Source organism: Ips typographus, linkage group LG4 (assembly GCF_016097725.1).
Source record: "Ips typographus isolate SLU linkage group LG4, UJ_Ityp_2.0, whole genome shotgun sequence".
NCBI classification, from domain to species: Eukaryota; Metazoa; Arthropoda; class Insecta; order Coleoptera; family Curculionidae; genus Ips; species Ips typographus.
The window spans coordinates 2,314,157-2,332,494 of NC_138425.1; the positions used below are offsets into that span (position 1 = coordinate 2,314,157).

An 18,338-nucleotide genomic window follows, 5' to 3' on the forward strand; every position below is an offset into this window, starting at 1 on the left:
CTTCTAGACACCTCAGTGCTAAAAATTCGGGTATTTCTTAATAAACTAGACTGTTTTTAGTGTTTTAAGGCTGTTTTCAGTGCCTCAAATCGAGTTTCAAGACTATCTTTACAAAGTTTTTGACTTATCAGGCCTAAAAGCCAGTTTATCCACTGACCATAATCTGGAAAATGTTATTTCAAGCTTCTTCACTATTAAATTGACTTCTACACTCATAGGTGCAATAAATTGTAGCACCTCTAAGAAATTCAGACTGTTTTTAGTGCTTTTTAAGACTGAAAAATCGAGTTTAAGACTATTTCCAAAAGTCAAGTTTCTTTAGTAATAAAAGTAAAAAATTTTGGTACCAAATGCTATAATAATAGTCTTGAGAACTAATTTTTAGAAATAAAATGTCCGAAAATTTAATTTACTTCTAGACTTGTTGTCCAGTCCAGAAAATTGCGTTGTACACCAATTAAAATCTTGAAAATATACTTTTGGACCTTTTGGAGTCCTAGTAAAGTCAGTTCTAGCATTAAAAGTCAACTTTTATATTATTTTTAGTAGTAAAAAATGAGTTTCATGCACAATACAATCTTTGTCTTGATTTCCGGACTTTTTTTAGTTCTTGAATGCCAATTTCAGACACTCAACCAGAATGACAGTCTGAGAAAGCGAATCATAAGACCATTCCTAGTAGTAAAAAAGTTTTTAGACTATTCAGTACAAATTTGGACTTTCAACACACAAGTCTTGGATGTTCAGTTTTAAAATATAAAACGATTTTTTAAATTGAAATTTGGAGGACTGTATCTTCCTTAGGAAACGTTTTTCAGAAAAATTACATAATGCAAGTCAACTTATTTTTTGATTAGCTATCAAATGGTGAATTATTGACACTTAAAACTGGACCACCCTGAATAGCTAGTAAATGGACAACGTTTAATTAGTGAAAATTGCTGTAGATTTAAAATACAGGGTGTCCAACAGTGGGTATGATTTTGGTTACTTTAAATCGCAACCCTGTATGTAGTTTAGAATTTCAGTCTGTTTCTAATCATTTTTTGTTTGTATAACTTTATGGCAATATTTTTCCTCCTACAATTAATGTTTTTCTAGTCAAATCACGTTATCTTGAATCACAGAAAGGAACCATTTTGGTAATAGCTTAACAAGGGCTGTCGAACTACAGGAAGGAATTAACAGTGTAAAATTTAGAATAAATACCTTTTCACAATAATAGTTTAACAACTCACTACATGTAGAATCTAGGAAACAAAAAATTACTAGAAATTAAAAAAAACTAAAGGGTGTTTTATTTAAAATAACAAGGTTGCTGCTACTTTTTTAATACAAGGTATCACCGACCTGTCATGGACACCCTGTATTTGAAACAGTAAGGTTTTTGGTAGTAATTTGCAAGAAGGTCGACGAGCGTGACGTATCACCGTAGTGGAAAATCCATTTGGAACCCAGTCATGAATATAATTGTATTAATAGTCTGGCTGTAAGATGCAAGCCGAGGACAAATCGAGCAAAAACAATCCCTTGTCTTCTGCCAAAGCAGCTATTACATCGTTTTGCAACCAAAACTAATTTGCTTCTATACTTCCGCACGGTCATAATTATTGAGTACATGCGCTCCATTACCAGGTAGCTATTACTCGTATATCGAATGTTTTAAAACAAAGTTTCCAATCACTCAATCCCAGAACAAGGGATTAAAACTGGGAGGCGAAGCAATTATAAACAGTTCTTTGAGGATACGAGAAATTATAGTTTGCCTCGCTGAGTGGTTGTTTCCAGATACGCCCTCGGGGGTATTCGATCAAATAGGCACATATTGTTTGATTATTAAATATAAATCTGCAAGCAACGGAGTTTGAGCCGCCAAGTTTTCAAATTGTCAGCTGTTTCGAACGGCTTCTCCCAACTCTAATTAATCGGACTGACCCGGACGTGATACAATACCCAAGGAAAGTTAAACGTCGACGTATAAATTATTACTCAGGTTAAGTTATTTTTAATTACTCGCGCCCCAAATCACGTCGTTATCGACATTTTTTTAAGATTCAGCCAAACACAAAATGCATGTATAATTCAAGAAAGCTGGCGGGCAAACACCTGCACGTGTGCGGCAAAGTCCGGTCCGAAATCCCGGTACGCCCTAGGGAGACGGAAACCCGTAAAGGTGAGCCCCCCTTTTCTTGGAAATTAAGCCGGACCGCGCTGATATGGGCCCCCGAGTTTCAAAGTTCGCGGAAGTTGGGCCGTGTTTGAATTTGCGCCTGGCTTCACGCGAATTCATGCGGGCCCTTCTTGATACAGGACCCACCCGAACCTTCTGCACCCCATTTGATTCACTTTTTGTTTTTTCCGTCAGGACGCAAACAATGGGAAACTTTTCTGTAGGATTTATAGAGGATTTTGGTCCTACAATGGTAAAGCAGTATCAGTAAACATCATATGAAGATTTTTGTCAGTCCACTAAACTAATAAAACTAAGAAAGTACAGTACAATTTTAGCACCAAAAATGTTTTTTCAAAATAACTGAAAAACTACATAAATTATAAAAAATACATTTTAAAAAACTTTCTGTATCCCTACACTGAGACAATTTTTGTTTACAGATTTTCACAAACTGTTTTCAGCTAGATTTAGAAAGCTATCACAACTAAACACACGATAACTCTAAATAGAATCGGTACAAAAAGAAATAATGAATGGATTTATTTCGGAAAACCAACGATAACGACTGTAAGCGATTAAAAATTAAACCGGTTAAACTTTTGCGCCCTACAGGAAACGAAAAAAAAAATATAAAAAAGGACAAGTCGCATAAACTAGCGGGGCCCAGGAACGCGGAAGAGATTTAGCCAGCTCCGAAAGGTAATTATCATCATAAAGTGGACTTTACGAGCTCTCGGGGTTTCCTAAAGGAATGCCTCATTTCGCTGCCCCCTAGAACAAACATACGCCTCCCTCTGAGCTGCGTTACCCTTTTGCGGACCTTCGTTTGTTTGAAAAAGTATAGTCGAATACATTATCTAAAACATCTATCGATTGAGGAAAATATTAATACCGTGCAGCATTGGAGGGAGGTTTTTGTTTATCCCACCGGACACTCCAAACTCCAGACAGATGACCGGTGGAGGCGAGCGGCATATTTGATGAGGACATTTGCCGTACGTCAAATCTCATGCATACGAAAATAAATAGCAAACGTATATAATCGGAAATATACACGGGAATTTTCTCGGGAGAAATATACAAATTTGATTGGATCCGAGTCCCAGGCCACTTGAGGCGGAATTCGTTACTGCTTCGAACGTTATTATTATTTGTTTTCCAGTCTCATTTGGATCCCGCATATAGACGTAATGAAAGAGTTGAATTCGACTTTTTTTTCTGTCATGTAAATCTGATGAACCGGAATTTGGTGTTGTTTCATATATTGTTAATAAACTCTTTTTAATCCATTTTGTACCTTATGCAAAAGCTTTTAATGTTGGAGAAGTACCACATGGAATTTAGTTAACAAACCTATATTTTTCTTAATTTACCATTTTCTTTCGTACTTTTTGACCACCCCACAGTGTGTACAATTTTATGTAAAACTTATTTCCGGTTTCCAAATTAAATTATCTTTCTCCATGACCGCCATCTTGAGTTTTTGCATTTTTGAAAATTTCAATAATGTACTTGATGATGAGTTTCTAAACTTTTGTCACGAAATCGTTTTTCTTTTTTTAAGCTGCTATTTTGAAGTCACGTGACTTCATTTAAGGTGCAAATGGTCACCTGACTATTTTCTGATGTGGGCATGCCCAATCTAAATAAAATATATTCAAGATGGTTGCACTTCCGTTTATACCGGAAGTCTATCACAACTTTCTTATTTTAAATAGAACGCCCTATATATTATTACATATTTGGATTCCTCACAAAATTCTGACCAACTTTTGTGTACAATGCCCTATGCCTATCTCTAGCCGTTTTCGAATTATTTGATGTTTTTCCAAAAAAGTGACAGTTGCAACGCTCCACATATTTTTGTACTCTGTCAAAACCGTATTTCATTTTGCAATGAAACTTTGGGTTATTGTAAATAAAGGATCGTTTTATTAAACTGAGGGTGCGTAATGACCCATTTGTATACAGGGTCGTCAAGAAAAATCATAAACTTGCCTCTCTTTTTAATGCATTTTCTACCTTATGCAGAAGCTTTTAATGTTGCAGAAGTACCACATGGAATTTAGTTAACAAACCTGTATTTTTCTTAATTTACCATTTTCTTTCGTAGTTTTTGACCACCCCACAGTGTGTAGAATTTTATGTAAAACTTATTTCCGGTTTCCAAATTAAATTATCTTTCTCCATGACCGCCATCTTGAGTTTTTGCATTTTTGAAAATTTCAATAATGTACTTGATGATGAGTTTCTAAACTTTTGTCACGAAATCGTTTTTCTTTTTTTAAGCTGCTATTTTGAAGTCACGTGACTTCATTTAAGGTGCAAATGGTCACCTGACTATTTTCTAATGTGGGCATGCCCATTCTAAATAAAATATATTCAAGATGGTTGCACTTCCGTTTATACCGGAAGTCTATCACAACTTTCTTATTTTAAATAGAACGCCCTATATATTATTACATATTTGGATTCCTCACAAAATTCTGACCAACTTTTGTGTACAATGCCCTATGCCTATCTCTAGCCGTTTTCGAAATATTTGATGTTTTTCCAAAAAAGTGACAGTTGCAACGCTCAACATATTTTTGTACTCTGTCAAAACCGTATTTCATTTTGCAATGAAACTTTGGGTTATTGTAAATAAAGGATCGTTTTATTAAACTGAGGGTGCGTAATGACCCATTTGTATACAGGGTCGTCAAAAAAATATCATAAACTTGCCTCTCTTTTTAATGCATTTTCTACCTTATGCAAAAGCTTTTAATGTTGGAGAAGTACCACATGGAATTTAGTTAACAAACCTATATTTTTCTTAATTTACCATTTTCTTTCGTACTTTTTGACCACCCCACAGTGTGTAGAATTTTATGTAAAACTTATTTCCGGTTTCCAAATTAAATTATTTTTCTCCATGACCGCCATTTTGAGTTTTTGCATTTTTGAAAATTTCAATGACGTACTTGATGATGAGTTTCTACACGAAATCGTTTTTCATTTTAAGCTGCTATTTTGAAGTCACGTGACTTCATTTAAGGTGCAAATGGTCACCTGACTATTTTCAATCAACAAATTTAATTTTAAAAGTCACGTGACTTTTTTAAGATTAATAATTATGGAATTCATAATGTATTGAGATTTCATTGGCCGATATTTTAGGTTAGAAACAAGATATCGAGATGCGATTTTTTCGAGATTGTTCAGGCGTCTCTAAGCTACGTTTTTATAAAATAAAAATCATATTAATGCGAATATTAACCTTTTCTGTCCAAATTCCAAACGACGCCCTTTAGCGATGACATGTAGAACTAATCAAACTTCAAATATTTATCTGCTTTAACCGTTTCTAAGATACAGGGCGTTATTTAGGGAAACTTTTGAATACCTCCCACCACTTTATTTTTAGACACTTTGTGTCAAACAAAAAAGTTCAGCTTTTCCCCACCAGGTATTCTTTTATTACGTTAATGTAGCCAAAATTCTAGAAAAATCATTTTTTTGATTCACGATTGCGGTCTTATATTTGAGAATATTTTCTAGAAGTTTTTCTTTTTTTACAACAACATTTATTGTCCACCCTGTACAAACAGGTTGAACCTAGTGACTTAAATAATCCAAAACTGTCTGGTTTGTGCTTAAAATGCCCTAAAAATACTGTAGCAAACTAAAAAATTGTGTAACTAAGATTTGAAAATTTCAAATTATACAAGGTGCTTTACTACTCATTACTATGTTACTTCTAATCCCAATGACAGTTTTCCGTGAAAAATAGATTTGAAGTTGGGCTTTTCATTCGACGACACTAATTAACTCCTGTTTTAAGTATTTAAGAGAACAAGGACGCGTTTTAACTGTATTAAAGTTAAAAAGGAGACCCCCCCCGAATTCATCACATTCATAATTACTTTAGGTGCACAGAGTAGCCCTTTCGGGCACGACAAGGGTGGAAATTCTTAAGGGTCCTGGCACTGTAATAAAGGGAGGTTTTCAAATCGAGCCTGGAAAGAAAGGGTTTTGGCGTATTATACATTATGGATCAGTCGTTCAGACTATACTACGTTCCATTACCTAGTGTGGAATTATAATTATTATTTTGGAGAGAAAATGCCCGGATCTGAGATGACTTATTGCTACTGCCATTGATAAAAACACGGGGAGACATAAGGAAAAAGCCTCTTTTAGTCGAACACAATACGGGACGCAATTTATAACGTCCGTGTGAGATATAATGCGGGCGCTTTAAAGAAAAGGGTTTAATGGAGTCAAACAAAAGTGGAAATGTTTTGAAATATCGTCCCTTGGAAGCTGCACTTGTTTTGCCCCGATTGTTTTGGATTCGGTTTCGGGCAGAAGACTTATTACGCTATTTTTGTTCCCCGCAATGAATAGGTATTGTAGGAAATTTGCTGACTGATTGTGTAAGGCAGTATTTACAAGTCGGTTTTTCTCTTCAGCCGGGGATGGGGAAAACTTAAGACAAACGTTTGTTCCATTAGGAAAAACAATTCCAGAAACCGAACATAAAACGCCGACCACCAAAACAAATAATTAAATCGAAAACGAATTAATTTATTTCGGTCTCCGTCAGCATCGGACCGAGCGCTTAAAATTTAATCTCGCCTCACTTTCCGAAGAATAGGTTCGAGTTCCAGTTAAGCGGAAATCTATTAATTAATTACAAGAAAAGGGTGTATAATTCTTACCTTCGTTTATTTTGCAATAAACGCCGAGGGCCCGGGCCCGTCGCGCTGCCCCCCTGGAGGCCCCAACTGACAAACTTTCCACGGATAAAATTGAATATGGATAAAAGTAAGAACGACGGGAAAACGGAACTCTCTTTGGTCGGACTAAATGTCGAAAACAAAGTTTTACTTATTAAGTAAGTTCAGTCGTTTGGAGGGGAGGTGGCCTTTAAAACCGTGAACTCAAAGGAAAGCTCGTGTAACTGCCAATTACCGAAGTAAACACAAACATGAATGGATAGCAATACTTTTATCCTACTGTTTATTAAGAATATTTGTAAAAGTAGATCTTTTTAAAAAAGTGTTTTCAAAATATTGACTTTTGAAAAATGACATTTTTACAATTTGATCTGTCATACCCTTTAATCACATGAAGATAGAGCAAAACGGTTTGTGTTTCAGTCAAAAAATGTGACAAAATTTGACACTGGCATAGATTAGAAACAGTTAAAATAGAAAGCTTGTAAACCATTTTGCTTTATTTTAGTCGGTTTAGAAGCTCGAAAATTAAAATGTAAAACAGTTAAATAAACAAATCGAGGAGAATTTCAAAACATAATAATATACAAGGTGCTATTTAAAATAGTAAAGTTGGTACCAACTTTGGGTAAATATGGTGGTACTTTGAAAGGGGGAGACGGTCGGAGACTCCGCCTCATAACACCATGATGTAGTCGTCCCGATCTGCAACCCGCACGGGGTTCGTAAATTAATTGAATAGTAAACCCTCCAGAAAGCTGCCCTCATCATTGTTTAACAAATGAAAGTCTAATCTATTTAATTATTGTAATATTTTGTGCATGTAAAAGGTATCGTTTAAAGTGTTACTTTTAGGAATTATGTTTGAAGGTTTTATTCCGATTCAAATAGTTGATAAACCAACCATTTTGTCATTTAGGTTTAACTGCTATTTAATTATTAAATTATAGTTTTCTACCAAGTGGTTTGATTCTATCTCTGAAACAAGGTAAAGGCGTTTCAAAAGGGCTTTACAATTTAAACGTGACAATAGCTATAATATATGACGTTGACCACTTAAGCCAAATTTATGTCAATCGATTGTTGAAATCGTTTGAAATAGTTAAAATGTAAAAGTGGAACAGATCAGGAAATTAAAAGTGTCAAGAGGGAAAGAAACAACTTGTATAATGTTACATACAAATTTGCATTTTTACAGCATGATGTCTAGAATCGGTACTTTTTGCTTAAGTATTTCATAATGTCAGTCAGTTCGTAGTCGATCACTTTATGAACTAACTTGTAATAGTTATTTATGTATTAAAAGCTCAAAGAAGTAGATTAAGTATGCGGTAAAGTTTGAGTTCTGTTCTTCCTTGTTTTGGTATCCTTGGGAATTCCAGGTTAGTACTTTTTTTTTGGAATTCTGTGTTCTGGCATTCTGGACGTGCCCATATTATATTAGCTGTTTAGTTATTATGTCGTGTTGTATTCCCATTTCTTGCCGCTCTTCTCCAAAAGTCCATTTCTCTTGCTTTTAACTTTCTTATTGATTTTTTCTTTTATCGGAAACACTTTCGGTTAATATTGTCAAATTAAAATCCTAAAAAAATAATAAAGGAATTAAGTAAGAAGTAAGAATTTTTTGACAAAGTGATTATTGTACCAAATGAGTTCCACTTATATTATGAAAAAATTACATTTTCAGCTTTTGGTCACTTTTCTTTATTATCTCATGTTTAAGTTATGACAAATAATATGTTTTTGAGATGAGAAAAATTACGCAATTCTGAAGATATTATTATTTAAACAATTTGTCATTTACCGGTAATTTACAGACAATTGTCAAAATAACTGTCATAAATCTCAAAAACACGTCTCGTTTCGAAAGCTGTAAGCAAACTGTGTTAAATTGTAATTCTTCCAAATTTTAGAAAAATTTTGACAGTTTTGAGATTAGTCACAGATATCACGTAGTTTTTGGAAGATAATTTAGCTAGACAGTCACGTGACCATTGTCAAAATAACTGTCATAAATCTCAGAAACACGTTTTGTATCGAATACTGCAAGAAAACTTTTCTAAACCCTGATTTTTGCAACTTTTGAGCACAGTTTGACAGTCAGCAGCAATATTGTTTGTTAAACCCACTTGGAGTGAGAAAAGAACAGTTTTAAGCACCTTTTTGAAATCCTCATTAAATTTCCTATCCAGTAACCTAAAAAAACACAACCAAATTTGGTAGAGTCAGCGAGAAAAACGGTGTCAAAATTTGAACTGCCAGAAACACAGTTTGAAAGGACAATCAGGGACAAAATCGCCTGTAAAATCCACTAGGACTGAGAAAATGACTGTTTTAGCCACATTTTTGGAATTCTCATTAAATTTCCTATTCAATAACCTACAAAAACATTACAAAACTTGGTAGAGTCAGCGAGAAAAACGATAACTTTATTTGGTTGAGTCTCATTCAAAATCGCCTTAAGGTTGTAAACAAATATTACAGACCAACTTGGGCGTAAACAACGTAATTAAAAATATACACTACACTCATTATTTTCTTCCCTACCTATATAAAAAGCAATATGTGAAAGTAATATTTTCGGTACCTCTTAACGAGATAACAGGAACGTGATATTTTTGCGGAGATTTCGCCCTAATTATCCCCAGGAGCCGAAAGTCCCCGGTTTGAAAATGAAAAACGTCAGATACAGGAAGGATTTCGGCGATGTTCTGGAACCCATCAAATTATGACATCGCAGCCTTATAATTTCAGGAACGAAATATTCTTAGCCGTCCGCCCCTACCAAGCTCTATATGCCCGCGGGATAATTACGTGGGATTGGAATTCTCCACGGTTCGTCTGGATTAGAATATGGGGCATTTTCGGTCAAAAAATGTTCACAAATTCAAGCAACTAGACGAAATTAAGATGTAAAATAAAATTAAAAGTTCGTAAAGCGTTATTGAAAAATTTACGATTGCAGTTCGGCCCTACGGGTCGACGGGTGGCTGGCGTTTTAATTTTCATTTTCGCGAAACGTTTTCATCTTGCCCACCATGATTGTTAATTAATTAATAAGTTAAAAGTTGGAGAAGGGTTGCTGTTCTTTACGGTTAGTCGCTGCAATTTGCTAACGTTATTAAGAGAAACGAACCCCGCCACTCGCAAATATGTCCGAGGCTACATTACGATCCGACTTCCGGCCCGTCTAATAACAACCCCAAAGGGGGTTAATTGAAATTCCCACTGCATTAAAAATTGACGAATTAGTAGCGGGACGAAAATTTGTAGATGAAATTGAACGCGTTCAAATCCAAAACCGCAAAACTTCACTCTGCCTCTAATCGACTGATTGGAGCTATAAACCTGCAATGGGCAGTTTCGGCTCGGCGCACCTGCAAAAGCCCTTAAACACGTCGCTAACTAGTTACACACCCGGAATGTTTCGGTTTTACGACAGTTCTCAACACTCATTAACCTGTTACAACCGATACACCGCAATTTCTTACCGAGAATGTACCTTTTCCAACATTCCAACCCCTCTAAATGAGTAGATCGACCTTTCCAATTATTTCTCTAAATGTCTCCCTTTAACTTTTAAAATGTTTCAAAACAAAATCAGAATGATTGTGAAAAGTATCTAAACGTGATTGATAAGTAACTTGGAACTGCAACGGATACGTGTTTTACAGCAAAATAATTTTACACAAAAGAAGAAGAAAAAAAAGTTAATTTACAAGCAAATTTTTTGCTTCAAAATCAACTTAAAAAATGTGTTTGATTAAATATTTGGTTCTGACTCATTTATGCTAATATGGGATTTTAAGAATTTAAAAACCGGTTATAATATGTATGGATTTGTTAACTTTTATTAGTTTACTAGAGTTAAAGAAATATTTTAATAATCTTTATTTAGCTCCTTCCTCAACGTTTCATATGAGCTACTAATTTTGGCATTGTATCCCTTGCTTTACATTTGTTTTTTTTTATTGACTTCATTATATCTGGTTTTTTAAAAAGCACATTTTTGGAACCCTCATTAAATTTCCTATCTAATAACATTTAAAAAAACACTCGAAATCAAGTACCGTCAAGGAATAAAGCAGTATCAAATCTGAACTGTCAAAAACACAGTTTAAAAAGACAGTCAGGCAAGAAATTGCCTGTAAAACTCACTTGGAGTAAGAAAATGACAGTTTTAAGCACATTTTTGGAATCCTCATTAAATTTCCTATCTAATAACATTTAATAAAACACTCAAAATCGAGTACAGTCGAGGAAAAAAGCAGTATCAAATCTGAACTGTCAAAAACCCAGTTTAAACAGACAGTCAGGCACGAAATTGCCTTCAAAACTCACTTGGAGTAAGAAAATGACAGTTTTAAGCACATTTTTGGAATCCTTATTAAATTTCCTATCCAATAACATTAAAAAAAACACTCAAAATCGATTACAGTCGAGGACAAAAGCAGTATCAAAGTCTAAACTGTCAAAAACACAGTTTAAAAAGACAGTCAGGGACGAAATTGCCATCAAAACTCACTTGGAGTAAGAAAATGACAGTTTTAAGCACATTTTTGGAATCCTCATTAAATTTCCTATCTAATAGTCGATGAGAAAAGCAGTATCAAAATTTGAACTGTCAAAAACGGAGTTTAAAAAGACAGTCAGGCAAGAAATTGCCTGTAAAACTCACTTGGAGTAATGTGCTTAAAACTTGTTAATTGCTTTTAGTCGTTTAAACGACAGCCGTATATTGGTAATATCAATAACCAAAATGATTATTAACTTTTTGGAGGGATATCTAGGATGAAGGGCAATGTTTTAAAGAAGTATTTTTATTGTTGACATTCATAACTGGATTAAAAATGCATCCTTTTAAGGGATTATTGCACCATCGTACTTAAGCCAAGCTTAAATTAAAGATAGTTCAGACGGTGACTTTTTTACTCGTTCTGTCACATTCGAAACTAAACTCAACTTAAGCTTGGTTACGACGGTGCAAATGGGGATAAAAGGCCTTTAGGATTTGGATGGTATAACAAATTAGTGAAGTCGTTTTTGAAATACCAAAATCTTTGAAAACAGGGTCTAGACGCTTTCAAATGCTCCTGAAGCAGCTTACAAGCTTTTAAAATCTTTTGGAACAGTCTAAAAGCTTTCCAAATGCTCTTCAACTAGACTAGAAGCTTTCAACAGATTTTTGAGCAGTTTAAAAGCTTCCAATAATTTCTAGAACCGTCTCATAAGTTTCCAAATGCGTCTAAAGCAGTTAAAAACCTCAAATACAATCTTTAAACTGTTAAAAAACATTCCAAATGCTCCTTTAAAATGGTCCTAAAACCTCTTAAATGCTCCTCAAGTAGTCTGACAAGATTTTAGTAGCTTCCAAAAGCTTTCAAAACAACGTCTAAAATATTCCAAATTTTCTTCAACTAGTCTAGAAGCTTTCAAATGATTTCAAACCTGTCTAAATGACTCTAGAGCAGTTTAAAAGCTTTCAATAATTTCTAGAACCGTCTAAGATTTTCAAATACATTTAAAACAGTCCAGACTCTTCCAAATGCTACTTAAACAGCCTAGAAGTTTCCAAAATGCTTCCCAATGCTCTTCAACTAGTCCAGAAACTTTCAAAAGATTTCAAAACAGCCCAAAAGTCTGCTTCTAGAGCAGTTTAAAAACTTCTAACAACTTTCAGAACCGTCTAAGTTTCCAAATGCCTCTAAAGCAGTCCAGAACATTTAATATGCTCATTGAACTATCCAGAAACTTTCCAAATTCTCCTGAAGTAATTTAACAAGATTTCAGAAGCTTCCAAAACTGTCTAGATGCTTTCAAATGCTCCTGAAGCAGCTTAGAAGCTTCCAAAAACTTTTTGAAACAGTCTAATAACTTCCAAATGCTCTTCTACTAGTCTAGCAGCTTTCAAAACGGTCTAAAAGCGATTATAGATCTCGTCTATTATGTACAAAAAAATCAAGCTTAACTTTGGCAGGCAAAAGTGAAGAAGATCATCCTTCCCATAATGTGATATGATTTTTTTTTCATGGTATGCAATTTAAAGAAGTGTAAGTATCCTTTAAGAATTTATAGTGTAATTTTAGTGATTTGCTTATTTTAATTGTTTTTTATTTCCACTTGGTAACCCTGAAGAAGAAAACTTGTATAATTGTCAGTCAAGCCTATCTCTCCTGTATTATTTTAGACATGTATTTCTTAGTTATAATTATTATTAAACAAATGGAACAAAGTAGAATGCTTATACAGTCGATTAAGCCAAACGATGGGAGTGTATGGGATCCCAATTGAATTGAATTTGAAATCGTACGGTAGCAAAAAGTAGTAAATTTAAATTGGAAATTCTTCGGGCTAGCGAGATGCAATGAACGAACGAAAATCTAAAAGGGTAAGGTATGTGAAAGGCCATGTCAAACGGATCGGTCTCCGGTATAATTGAACTGATTGCTTAGACAAACGTTGTTCTCAAAGGCCGGGACTCGGCCACTCGGCCCTCCACCTCTCACAAAGGCATTCCGTACTCTTTCTCGAAACGTCATTAATTAAATTCGGGGATTTGTTTTTGCCTCCGAGAGAAAGAGATCCGATTCCCTTTTTGTTCTTGCCGTATGTGCTCAGTTAATAAGGTTAAAACGTGTGAGGCTCTCGAGTTTATGTTTTTCTCTGGTTTCCGCCCGTTATGCTTCGAACAACGGGGGATCAGGTTAATATCAAATGAATACCAGCTCTTTACTCCTGACTCGTTCTTCTTTTGATGTATTTTTGTCTCATTGTTTTTTTCTTTTTTTAATGTCTGTAAAAATCAATATTATTGATATAATAATAATTATGATTTCACTCTATTTACACATTGTAAAAACATCCCCTCAAAGATCTAATCGGGTTCATAACTCGGTCGATTATGACAGCCACTTTCTTTAGAACGCAATTTCCATTCAGATGGGCTTATAATAAGGCAAATACACGAAATATCCATTTTAAGCGGTCGCCTCTATATTTTGCATAAATAATACAACGTTAAACCTATTACGTCTGGAAAGAAATAGTCTTAGCACTAAGGAGATAACCGGGCGGGATCAGAATTTGCATTTTAAAGGCAAAACCCCATGAATACTAACAAAAAATGCCTTGCTCCGCGGGCTGTACGTAATAACCGCGAAGACGTCGGTGGAGTGCACGTTTTATGTAGGTTCAGACTTGAATAAGTCATCAGGGCACTTGCTAATTCTTGTTTCGGTGGTCTGTATCCGAGGAAGGGTTTAGAGCCGAAAAATCCTCTCCGGTAAATTGAAGTTAAAAATCTCCACGTCAAACACACTGCCCCTGTTAAAATTACGATCAGGTAGTTGCAAGACAACTTCCTTTGAACAACTTCCTACTGGTCTTAACGGAGTTTGCCACGCATGTATATGTATACTGCTATATACGGGCGCGGTCAATTGAGACATGCTTCGAATACGGAACCGAGCAACGTTAACGAAATAATCGGCCGGTATTATGGCTCCATATTCCAGACAGGTAAATTAATCACAAGAGGAATCTCCCCCTCATAAATTAGGAGAGTCTCCTCCCTCCAAGGAGGACGTAAACAATAGGAGGTGAAGAGCCCTACCACCTAGCCTACCATAAATATCGCCCCAATTCGTAATCCTGGTCGCCTTCCGGTTGAACGCCTGCAAATTCCTGTCCCTTTGCAGGGACTATTATCGTCAAAACTTTGTCCTTTTGGATATCGAAATATACATAATATACTGGGTGCCTGAAGCTCACCTGTTTACCGACTAAAAGTTTTATCGTAAATTCTGTATTTTCCTGATAAAGTTTCTAATTAAATGACCTTTGTTTATGCAATTAACCAAACCCTTAATTTAAAATGTTCTCAGTAATCATTCAATCGGTTTACTTTTGTAACAAAATTGACTGAATAAGGTAAAAATTCAGGCAATTTCTAAAATCTCAATTGTCTAGTGTTTAGTACCCTCAAGAGATCACCACAAACGGAACAAATTGCTAACAAGTTTCACTTTACGCCCTCCTCCTCAGAATGTGATCATTCCCCGGGATTTATAACAGAAAAATGAAATTTACGACACCATTTCGATTGTCTTGGAGCCGCGTTTGTCTTTCAGGTGACGTTTTCTATTGCCTGGAATTCACCTGACTGGGTTATAAACGATTATCTATTAACTTAATTGGTTTTAGGGCGGTTGCAACAATATGTATATTCTAAATAACTAAAGAAAATAGTTATTTGCCTTATAAAGGGAGGAAAGTGCAACTTTTGCTCTCGTGAACAATTATTTGAAGCCCGATGCGATTCTTCTATACAAGTTCTTCTGTTCAATAAATAGATTATAACACCCGATTACTCACTATTGAGTAATGAGTCATTACTCACGAGTTCAGTCCATCCGCTCGTACCACCGATCTATAATGAAAATCCAAGTAAAATGAAGTGACGTAACAGTGTAGGGATTATCATTAGGACAGTCACGTGATAACTGTCATATTATCTTCTGATAGGTGAAAAAAGTATAACGGAATTTACTGTTGTTCCTAAACCTTTCTTTTACATTGTGACGTCATCTCAATTTACTTTGATTTTTGCGATAGCTGTCAAAATGTCTGATATCGATACCAAGCAATGACAGGTGACGGCTATTGTCACGTTGACAGCTCATGTCAATACTTAGCATAAAGAGTCGTAGAAAAAGTATTGTATTGCATGTAATGGCTATTACTCACTCTATGATTTACAATACTTGCTTTCGGCTCGTGTCTCTTCTTCGTGAGTAATAACCATCATTACATACTCGTTGAATAATATATTATTTTAATACTTAACTACTAATCTATCATGTTAGTTCAGTGCAATACTAATAACGCCATCTATTCTCAAGCTGTTAAACTGTAACAGTCCTGAAATTTCCTGCATTATAGCTTCCTCTCCTTTATGCCCTTAATGTAGCCCTTTTCAGTGATCTGTTTTATAGCTCCCCTATTACACGCTACAAAAGTTTTATTTTTTCTGGGTTGTAGTGTAATTTGGACTGACTGAATTTCAGGTGTGCACTGATGGTTTTAATCCACTCTCTGGCCGTAATTTATAAAATTGTTTTGCTTTTTGTAGGAAGTTTGTTAAAACTTACCTTTTTGGATGAGTGTCCGGTTGATGACTGTGAAGTTGGTAGTAATCGTCTGGGAGGAGCCGAAGGCCTTTCTGGTCGACTTCTGGACGGTTTAAGTTGCAATAAATCCTCAATCGAGTAGCTACTTTTGTTGGGTCGGTTTGACATGATTATAACTGCAAATAAATACATTTAAGGGTTAACAATTTAATTTTTTAATTAATTGAGATTTAAAAAAAATCCAAGTAAACATACCATCCCAGAGGAAATGCAAGGGAAAAATATATTATTTTCGCAGCAAACAAACAAACACAGAATGAATAAAATACCAACCGCGTAGTGAAGTAACTCCGTCTGAAGATAGGAAGTGGAGTTGCGGTAAAGTTTGCCGACTGCAAAATCGATACCTTATTAGAAAAGTTTTCAAGTAGTTTGGAAAACTTTTATAAACAATGGGAGTCTGATATCTGGAAGTAAACAGCTGAATGCTGATTAAAAAGGTGGAAGTCTAGTACGGGTACTCTGAATAATTAAAATCGCATTTGCCGTAATTAAAGTTGGTCGCTACAGGGCAGAAATTTCTAAAGGAAAACAAAAATAAGTAAATCGCTTTTATTGGTCGACAATTTGTGAGATTTTGAGCTGTAAGGGAGAGTAGAAAACCTGGAAAAAACTCGACAGCCTTGGAAAAAAGTTTTTCGTTCCCTTCCCCCTCGTATCGACTTTTCCAGCGAAAGCAAAGAAGTTTAAGCAACTTTTGAAAAGTTTACGCCGGGCTAGAGGGACTCATAAAACTCCATCCGACTTAGGAATAATAAAACGAAAATACGATTTCATTATGCGTTTTTCTTTGTCCTCCATTTTTTTTAACAGGTGTTTTGGTAAATTAGATTGTTTTCTTTATACCTATTCATAATTAGAAAAAAAAGCTTAAACACCAAACACGTCTCATCTCTTAACCTATTTTCCAGCTTGGCCTGTGTACCTACAACCAGCCCATTTTAAATATAATTTCTCCGATTTACAAAAAAAAATATTAAAAAAACTTAAAAAGTTAAACCAAACATCTAACAACCATTAAAACTCAATAAATCCTCCCCTCCGAGGTCTGCCGAAAAACACTTGCTGCAGGAGAGCAGGATTTATCGTGTCCCGACCGCTGTTTCCCCCACGTCATCTTAAACATAACCTATGAAAACAGGGAACGAAACTCAACCACTTATCAGACAAACTACGCATTCGTGGAAAACTTTGAAACTAGTTTTACCTGGATGGAATGTCGCCGGGATCGGTTGTGCACAGTTTTTTCGAAGTTTTACGACGCGTTTAGTCCGGTTTACCGAGTTAAAGAAAGTTGTAAGAAGTTGGCGGAAAAAAAGAGCCAGATATCCGCGATTAAAAAGTTTTCAGACACCGGACTTGGGACCTTGGAAGCGACGTTGTCACACTTCATCCCCTTTAGAAAGTTAAGCCAATAGTAACCCCATTTTAACAGTTTAAACATAACTTAACACAGTATGATGGTCACTTTATTAAACATCCAAATAGTTTAAAACCCAACTTGTTCAGATAGTTTATTAATTTCTGGTTGGCAAAAAGGATAACAAAAGATTCAACAGTCAGGAGGGTTGGGGATGAAACGATATAGCGTGGCAACAGCGAGTGCAATCGGCTTCCAATATGGGGTTGAAAGTTGGGAAACAAATTTTGTAGTATGCGCAGCACTCTCTAAAATCAATAATATACAAACTTACAAGTATATTTCATTCTTGTTCGTATAAAGCGAGTACCTACTCGTGGAATTGTATTGAAAATTAAATTAATGAGCTGCTGTGCCTTTTCAGGACTGAAGATGGCGGTTGTTTGATTTGCTTCTAGACTTTATTAGGAATGTTGCATGTGTATTTTTAGTATAACAGTAGTCTAGAAATTTGTTGGTTAGGTTAGTTATGTCACAATTTAGTGCTGAAACTCATATTTGTTCTAATAATTGAAGGGTGCACGGGAAAAACAAGCTAAGTCAAATTTTGAAGTTTTTGAGTACAGCAGTTTTATTTCTAAAATCGTTGTTAACTGGTCACCTATACGCATTAGAAACATAAATATTTTTTTATATATAAAGTAGCATGCTTTTTTATTTAATATAATAATTACAAGGTGGTTGTTGAAGAAGATACAAAAATAGGTCTTGACTTAGCCTGTTTTTCACCAGATTTATATTATAAATATTAAATTCGTCCAACTTAAGTAGCAAACAAGGTAATTCACAAATTAAAGTGTATGTCAAAAAATAATTAGTTGAAACCTTGTTTTTTT

General features: G+C 35.1%; 1 protein-coding gene across 1 annotated transcript in view; it reads right to left on the reverse strand.

The window, feature by feature from the left end:
• Positions 1-17,435, reverse strand: part of LOC145727754 (uncharacterized) — a 152,029-nt gene extending 134,594 nt beyond the window's left edge. Inside the window, exons 1-2 of the mRNA XM_081977571.1 lie at positions 17,290-17,435; positions 16,044-16,198 (exon numbers count right to left, since the gene is read on the reverse strand). Coding sequence (XP_081833697.1) covers positions 16,044-16,190 — 147 coding nt within the window. The 5' untranslated portion in view covers positions 16,191-16,198; positions 17,290-17,435. The remainder of the gene's footprint in view (positions 1-16,043; positions 16,199-17,289) is intronic.
• Between the last annotated feature and the right edge of the window lie 903 nt (positions 17,436-18,338).